The 8,480-nt window shown below is 38.7% G+C and overlaps 1 protein-coding gene across 1 annotated transcript in view; it reads left to right on the top strand.

Moving 5' to 3' along the window:
* The first annotated feature begins 2,737 nt into the window (after nt 1-2,737).
* CPA6 (carboxypeptidase A6) overlaps nt 2,738-8,480 on the top strand; it is a 364,762-nt gene continuing 359,019 nt past the window's right edge. Inside the window, 1 exon segment of the mRNA XM_007487010.3 lies at nt 2,738-3,671. Coding sequence (XP_007487072.2) covers nt 3,568-3,671 — 104 coding nt within the window. The 5' untranslated portion in view covers nt 2,738-3,567.

The following is an 8,480-nucleotide window of genomic DNA, read 5'->3' as shown; positions in this document are numbered from 1 at the left end:
GTTTTTGGGTTATTTTTGAATCTAGAATTATTTTAAATGGGTTTCTCTTTCTATCTTTTGCTGTTGGGCTCTACTGGTAGAATAGAGAAACACTGATAATTTGGGGGGTTCACTGTATCCTGCAACTTTGCTGAAGTTGTTAATTGTTTAACAAATTGTTAAGTTGTTAACTGAATTCATTTTGGTATTGATTTTCTGAGTTTTCTAGGTATGCTATCATATCATCTGCAAAGAATGATAGCTTTATTTTCTCATTGCCTTTTCTCATTCCTTCAATTTCTTCTCTTAATGCTATAGCTGGCATTTCTAGTACAATATTGAATAGTAGTGACAATAATAGGCATCCTTATTTCACCTTGATCTTATTGGTAAGGCTTTTGGCTTTTCCTCTTTACAGATGACATTTGCTAATTGTCTTAGATAGAGGCTACTGATCATTTTGATAAATATTCCATTTATTCCAATATTCTCTAGCATTTTTCATAGGAATGACTTGTATTTTATCAAAAGCTTTTTCTGCATCTGTTGAAATAATCATGTTTTTTTGTTAGTTTTGTTATTGATACAATCAACTAGTTGATAGTTTTCCTAAAGGATCCAGGTTTTTTGTTTGTTTTGTAGTTTGTTTAGTGGACAAGGTTCAGTGTTTTGATAACTCAGATTTCTGCTCCTCTACCACTATCCACTCACCCACATATCTGTACTCATTAAGTTTAAAAATCCACTCTGTAAGGCCTTTAAAAAATATAACCTTCTCTCTTCTCCGCCCACTTTTTAGATGGTCTCCTTCTATCACTGACATTTTATGGATACTTATCTTTCTCAAGAAGAGTTTGATCAGATAAAGTGGTGCCTGAAAAGCTGAGGAGCTATCTCTATGAGTAACTCCTTTTGTTTGGGAAACTCTTTGATCTCAAGTTTTCTAGGTATCCTTATAAGTGTACCTTTGCTTGCCAAGACTAGAGAAGGTATTACCTTGGAATCTGAGTCCAGACTGTCACAAGTCCTGTAACACATCACCACAACCCAAATAGACTTCTGAAAGAGTTCTTTGATAGCATGCTTACCACCCAGCCATAGCCAACATTCTTGGCTTGGCTAGGGTACATTTGTGGGTGGATAATGACAGATTTATACTAAATTACTTTGACACATTGAAGTCCCAAGGTGGGAAAAATGTTTCTTTATTTGATTTTCCCCATTTTTAACAAGCTCTTTTTGTTTCAGTTCACAGGTCATTGAATGTGCTTCCTCTTTGCCTCTGTAAGTAGACTGAGATTTGTTAGGTGACCTCACAAGTTTAAAAAGACGCACCGCACAAAGCCAAGGTTGTAAAATTAATCAGTCATTGAGCATTTATGAAGAATCCACTATGTTCCAGGCACAGTACCTGGCTCTAGGGAAACAAAGGCAGAAGAGAAAGACCCTGCCCTCAATGTGTTTAGAGAAGGAGATAACATTTATGTGTGTTGCCTATATCTTGGGTATAGGCATATATAAGATATATACAAAGTTGATAACAGGTGGGGCACCTAGGTGGCTCAATGAATAGAATGCCAGGACTGGAGATGAAATATTCTGGGTTCAAATCTGGCCTCAGATCCTGGACAAATGACTTGACCCCAAGCGCCTAACCCTTACTTCTCTTCTGTCTTACAACCAATAATTAGTATCAATTCTAAAAGAGTAGGTAAGGTTTACAAAAAAAAAAAAGTAGAAAATTATTTTAGTGTGGAGAGGATCAGAAAAGGCCTCCAATAGAAGGTAAATCTTGAGTCTTGAAGGAGACAAGGGATTCCAACAGGTAGTGGTGAGTAAGTAAAGCATTCCCACAAAGAGATAGTCAGAATAAAGTCACAGAGATGAAAGGAGCATTATATGTAAGGATTCAAAACCAAAAGACCTGACTGGCCCCCCAAATCTCAGTTTCCCAGATAACTTTTTTCTCTAGTTACTTTTCTCTATTTTTTTATCTCCCCTTAGCCTTTTTTCTAAAACTCATTCATCAGCACAGTACCTGGCATTTAGCGAGTGTTTAATAAATGTAGATTATTAGATTGATCTTCATCTCTTCCCAGATGGAGACTTTTGTTATGACAGATACCACTGGTCTTCCTGAATATAGACATCAATGTCATCTTTCTTGCTTGTTTTCATTATTCCTATTTGAGGAAAGAATTTATATTTCCTGAAAATATCAAGTTATATAGTGTTCTTGGCTATGACTGCTCAGATGGAACCAGAACAACTTCAGAGGTGCAACAAAAGAGCTGCTTCTTTGGAGGGTTCAAAATAGGTTATCATCAAAGCACCGGTATTGCTCATTGACACTCCTGGTTCCACAAACAAGACACGCTACTTTTCCTTAATTCTATATATATACTAGTCCTATCCTAGCCCATTGGTTACCTGAAGTGCCCATTTTCCTGTCAACAGTGCCTTTTGGATTAATTTCCTCTTCTTACCTGGAAGCTACTAGGAGCAAGGATGGAGAACAGACTGTTGAACAAGGAGGATGAAGGTTCAAGTCCTGCCTCAGCCAAGTACTAGCTATGTGTCCCTGAGTAAGTTATGGAACCATTCGGAGCTCTAAGCAACTCTCTAAAATGATAAAGATGTTGATCTGCGTGAGCAGAGTTCTCTCTTACAACCAATGAAATCACGGGTCTGGTTTTTACTGAGTGGGTCCAAAATCTTCTCCACTAAATTGCCTCCTATAAGGCAAGGAACTCTTTTCTGCTACTTTTCCTTCTATTGATCTTCCAAGGTTCCTCTATTCTTCTGAACAAAACTGGCAGTCAAGGAAAACACTGCATTAAGAAAGAACTTTAACACATGCTCAAGTGACTTGGAGTAATAACCTGTTGTAACCCAGGCTCTTATACCTGTAACACAGAACTAGTTAGGAGATATTCAGGAAGAGGACACTGGGTTCTGACAGCGATCTCATCCCTGATGGGACTACAATTTTTTAAAAATCAGCGAATTTCCTCCAGGAAGAAATTAACCAAATTTTCCAGGGAGCTGTGTCCATTCCTCAGTGTGATTAGAATACTAAAAGGGGGGTTTGAGGGGAATGGAGCGCAGCGGGATGGGAGAGAGGGTAGAAGGTTGTCAAAGGCGGGTTGGGGGCCTGAAGTGGGAAAACAAACAAACAGAAAGGGGTTACCCAAAGGAAGGGCGCCGCGGGGCGCCAGCTGCTGAGTCAGCAGCAGCAATAAGGGAGGAGGTCCCAGCCCTTGCAAGTGGAGAGCCTGCTTAGGGCTCGAACTCAGCTGCTGGGGTGTGTAGCCGCGCCTAGGCGAGCTGAGCAGCTGCCACTCCAGCTTCTCCCTCCAGGACCCACTTCTTACCAGAAGCAACTTTGCTTCCTCACTTGCCTTAACTTTTGTCCCCCTCCCTGCTTTTCCCTTGCTAGAAGCCAAGCCAGTGTCCCTTTCTGCCAACCTCCCTCTCCTCCCGCTCCCAGCTCCCCAGGGACTGAAGTGAAGTTAGTAGGGAGTGGGCTGCTGGCCACTTTGAGCCTGCCGTTGGCTGACTCGCGGTCGCTCGCTCCCTCCGGACACTATGAAGCCCCCTGGCTGGACAGCTGCTCAGTGGATGCTTTGTCTGCTCTTTTTGCGGATCTCGGGACCAGGGCATTGCTACCTTTACAACAATCGCTATGCAGGGTAAGTTCAGTAGCCTTCCTCTAGCTTCCCAACACTTCTTCCAACTGGGTGCGCGATTTGTGCCTGCCTTTAGGATGGACAACTCTTTTCTTTTTTCTGACTTCGGGGTTTCTACAGAAACACTCTCTTGGTGCCTCAAATGTATGCGTTTTAATAAAAATCTTCCCCATTTTTTCCCTCTACCTAGCTGAAAAGAATGCTGCCTGGGAGAGCACGGTTTTCTATGCTCTTTACAATTGGACTCCCTTTGATGGAGCCCCTGGTCTATGAATTGGCTATATTTTATTTTACAATGTGTTCGCTGGCTTTCAGATTCAGTGTGAAGGGAGTGCCATTGTGTAATGTGGATTAGTACTTGAATTCAAATTTTCAATTTTGGAAATCTGTGATCAGAATTTCCAGCAGCAATGGGTTAAAACAAACAGCACTAGAAGTTGTGTGTCTTCTCCTCCTGGGTGGATATTGCAAACTTTTGCAAATCCGTGTAATGTCAATGGTTACTCTTCGGAATTACCTGATCAAAATTGACCATTGTTATCAGAAGGGGGAGAAACCGTTTTATAAGTTTAAATAAAGTGGGAGAAATAACTTTCTTTTCATTAGGGTTATGAATTTAGATTTCGTCCATGTCTATTCATGCCATCGCAGCCGTTGAAAGTGAGGGATAGGTAAGAAGAAATATGTTGGGTACTCATTCTTATTATCCTGAAGTCTTGCTGGGATTATACACAGTTAGGCAAGAGTCTTACTGGGATGACATATAGGATATTCTTTTCTTGAAGCTGTACTGGGAGAAGGGGGCGAGGTGGTAGTGTTTTAATCTTTAGATCGTAGAGTGTTAGAGGTGGATAGGGAACGTTTTAAAAGAATCTAGTCCAAGTTTCTCATTTTGCTGTATCTTGAAGTCTTTGTCAGGGTTCTAATCTCATTCGTTAGCTAGTTTCCAGATGAGAAACATTTTGTATTGAACTGGAAAGTGAAACAAGGATTCAAGGATTTTACAGCATATTTTTTGGTTTTTGTTTTTCTAGAAGGTGACACTTGTAAATTATTCCATACAGTATTACAAGTATGACCTTGGCACACCGTTTTGTTTTTTCTTTCAGTGGTCAGGCCAACCTTTTAGAAGGCCACCAAAAATCAGAGCTTTCCCAGTGAAAAGTTTAAAAACATGGCCTCAGTTCTCAAGGGACGAGAAGGCTGGTAATGTGATCCAGTCTTTCACCTCTGGGTCTTTGGCAAAAATAGAAAGAAGTTAACTTTTGATCTCTTATTCCTAAAATCCAGGTCTCTACATCATGAACTCTGTCATCATTATTAACTTTCTCAGTGAGGAAACCAGAAAATCAAGTGGGCCAAAGGATCAACCTCTTTTTTAGTACTTAACTCTGGTTAGATTGGGGGGCACTATGGAAGGTTAGATTATTATAAAATGTCATGGTTTTATGGGCAGCTCAGTGATATGAATCTTTTAAAAGCATTGTATTTTGTAAATTTTATTTTTTAACCAATGTATAAGATTTTATAATTCATTGTATTTTATATCCTTAGTACCAAGCATAGTGCCTGGCACATAAAAATTTCATAAGTGCTTTATCATTATTATTATTAATAATAAAAATAAGGCAGCATAGCACAAGGTTCAGAGGGCCACCCTGGAGGCAGGAAGACCTGAGTTCAAGTCCTCCCTCTGGCATATTCTAGCTAGTAGTAAGCCTCTCTGTGGCCAAGACAATATGTTAAATCTAGCAGAATTTAAGGTTTTTTAGGGCAAGAACAGTTTCATTGTTGTCTGTCTGTCCCCAACACTAAAGAGTTCCCTTACTAAGATAAAATCACAGGTCAGGAGCAAAAATAAATAAATATTTTGCATATACCTCATGCATAGCACAACAAATAGGGAACCATCTTTGGAGGAAGGAAGCCCCACTGTTGACACATAATAGCTTTGTGGTGATGGACAAGTCACTTCATTTCTCATGGCCCCAGGCCACTCTCTAAGAGGAAGCTGATGATGAACTGCTTAAGAAGCAGCAGTTTCTAAAACTTATCCTAATGAAACAACATGTCTGCCACCCACCTGTCCCCCAACCTCCTAAAAAAAGTACATGGCACAGGTTTAAAGATGACACAGGGCATTACCATGACCTAAGTTGTCATTTTATCCTTTCATTGTGGCTCTGTGCAACATGATTTGCCCTAGATTACAAGGTAGAATTCCGGTCACAGCTGAGCAGGTGTGAGCCTGTTTTCTAGACACTATTTAGTGAATGAAAAGATGCCAGTCACTGTTTCTCACTTGGGCTTGCAGAAGCTGTGGCTCCTGAAGCCCCAGTCATAAGGCTACAGTATATTATGGGCTGCACTGCCATGCAAGTATTATTTGCCATTTGCTCTTGTCTTGGGTCACATTTATAAATAACCAGGTGTCTGCAAGTTCTAAAAGATGAAACCTGAGGTGGTTAGTGACAGGTTGAAGAAATGGGGCCCTACTCTTCCATCTCTGTAAAAGGAGCTTCTTTGAAATTACAAATAGATCTATGCAACCTCACCATTGAAAATGAGGACTGTTAAGTTATCTTCCATAATTGCAGGTTCTTGCCAAACAGGAGATGATTGTCTCAGTCATTTAATGTCATTTTGCTAAGTCTAAGAAACTCTTAAACTTTAGCTTATTTAAGTGTGACTAGCATCTGATTAGATGGCAAAATAATATAATTTATACTATATTTTAAAATGACTTTGCTGATAGTGGCAATTCCACCACTAGATTACCCAATTTTCTTTCTCCCAGACTTTTGTGTTGTTATTTTTTAAGTTATGATATGGTCTCATTTTCAATAGGGAGTCCTCCTGATTTAAAAATGCATTATATTAAAATATGAACATTGATTAAAGAGCTCTGAGAATGCATTAATACATAATACCCAGGTCAGCTCAGAATGGCTATTGTTGAGAGAATAAAAATAAATATGGATGGCTTTGGGGGGTGGATATGGTCAAACTAGATTATCTGCATAAAAAAAGTCAAAAAGAAGATTATGGAGAAAAGGAAACTGGTAAATATTACTCTATTGTGTGAGAAATTTGGATTAAATAAAACATGGTTTCAAGAATGTTTTAAAATAAAGAATAAAGGAAGCAAATTGATATAAAGATGATTTAAATGTAGAAAAAAGTCAAAGGGAGTACAGATAACACAGGTTTAGAATATTTTTCTCCATCATTTTACTAGCTTTCTTACATTCCTTATAAAAAGTGTTAGCTACGTGCATGTGTGCATTCATGCATGTATGTATGTGTATGATGATATGTTTAGAGTCAGAGGCATCATTGCATAGTGGATAGAGAGAAAACTTCAGTCAAGAAGATCTGGAAGGAAGTCTTGCCTCTGACACATACTGGCTGTGTGACTCAAGGGTTTTCTTCTCAGTGGCCCAGACAGCTCTCCAAGATTGTAAGTTAGAGACCAGAATCTGAATTGGAAGAGATCAAAAGCCATCTATCCATCCTAGTCATACCTTGAAATGTGTGAAGGCATACATATGTCTGGTTTAAAAGGTATAATCAGAGAGGTGTATGCATTTCTATATTTTTCTTCCAAATATTTGCATTTGTTTGTGGAGAGAGGCAGACAGACAGACAGACAGACAGACAGAGACAGGCAGAGAGAGAAATAAAATGTACAATTTGGATAGACTTTTTGGTAAGCAAAAACAGGAGGAAAGAACAGCTTTTAGATAATGAAGCTAGAAATCCTGCAAAGACCTAAAAATATGGCAAGCTGGCAAGTGAATTTATCTATAAAGGAAATTGTAGATTTCATACCCAGAAGGATGGGAAAAGTTGACAGTTTTTAGAAAATTAAGGAGAGTAGCAGAGCTAAGAGGGCAGAGGAGCATGAAGAAATACAGCAGGTTCTACCTCTCACACCCAATCCCCAACCTGCATAGTTTCTTCAAACAAAAGATAAGAAAAAATCACAGTGAGTAATTTTTGTAACCCACACTAGCTTAGGGATACAATAAAAAGTCTATATGCACTAATAATGGCATTTATTAGAGAAATTCAAATTAAAACAACTCAGAAGTATCAATTTTCCCCTTCAGATTGGCAAACATGACAGAAAAGGAATATGGAAAATGGTGAAGAGAATGTGAAAAAAAAGGCATGCTAAAGCACTGTTGATTGAATTGAGAACTGGTATAACTATTCTGGAGAACAATTTGTAACTATACCAAAAGAGATATAAAACCGTGCATACCCTTGACTCAACACAACTGCTACTAGATCTGCTTCCTAAAGAGATCAAAGAAAAAGGAAAAGTACATGTGCAATAATATTTATAGGAGCTCTTTTTGTGGTGACAAAGACTTGGAAATTGAGAGAATATTTAATAATTGAGGAATGGCTGTACAAGTTATGATACGTGGTTGTGATGAACTACTATTGTACCATAAGAAATAAGAGGCATGGCTTCAGAAAATCCTGAGATGACTTATACAAACTGATGCATGTGTAGTCAGCAGAACCAAGACAACATAATACAGAGTAACAGTAATATTGTAATGATGATCTACTCTAAAAGATTTAGCTACTCTGCTCAATGCAGTTATCTAAGACAATTCCAAAGGAATCCACCTCCAAAGGAAGAAATAAACTCTGCATGAAAATTGAAGTATAATTTCTCACTTTATTTTTTGTGGGGTTTTTTGGTAACATGGTTAATTTGGAAATGTGTTTTGCATGATTTCACATGCTTAATTGATATATTGCTTGCCTTCTCAATGGGTAGGGCAGGGAGAAAAT

This window comes from Monodelphis domestica, chromosome 3, assembly GCF_027887165.1.
Source record: "Monodelphis domestica isolate mMonDom1 chromosome 3, mMonDom1.pri, whole genome shotgun sequence".
Classification (NCBI taxonomy): Eukaryota; Metazoa; Chordata; class Mammalia; order Didelphimorphia; family Didelphidae; genus Monodelphis; species Monodelphis domestica.
Note: the sequence above shows the minus strand (reverse complement) of the source record. Positions and strands in the feature narration are given on the sequence as shown.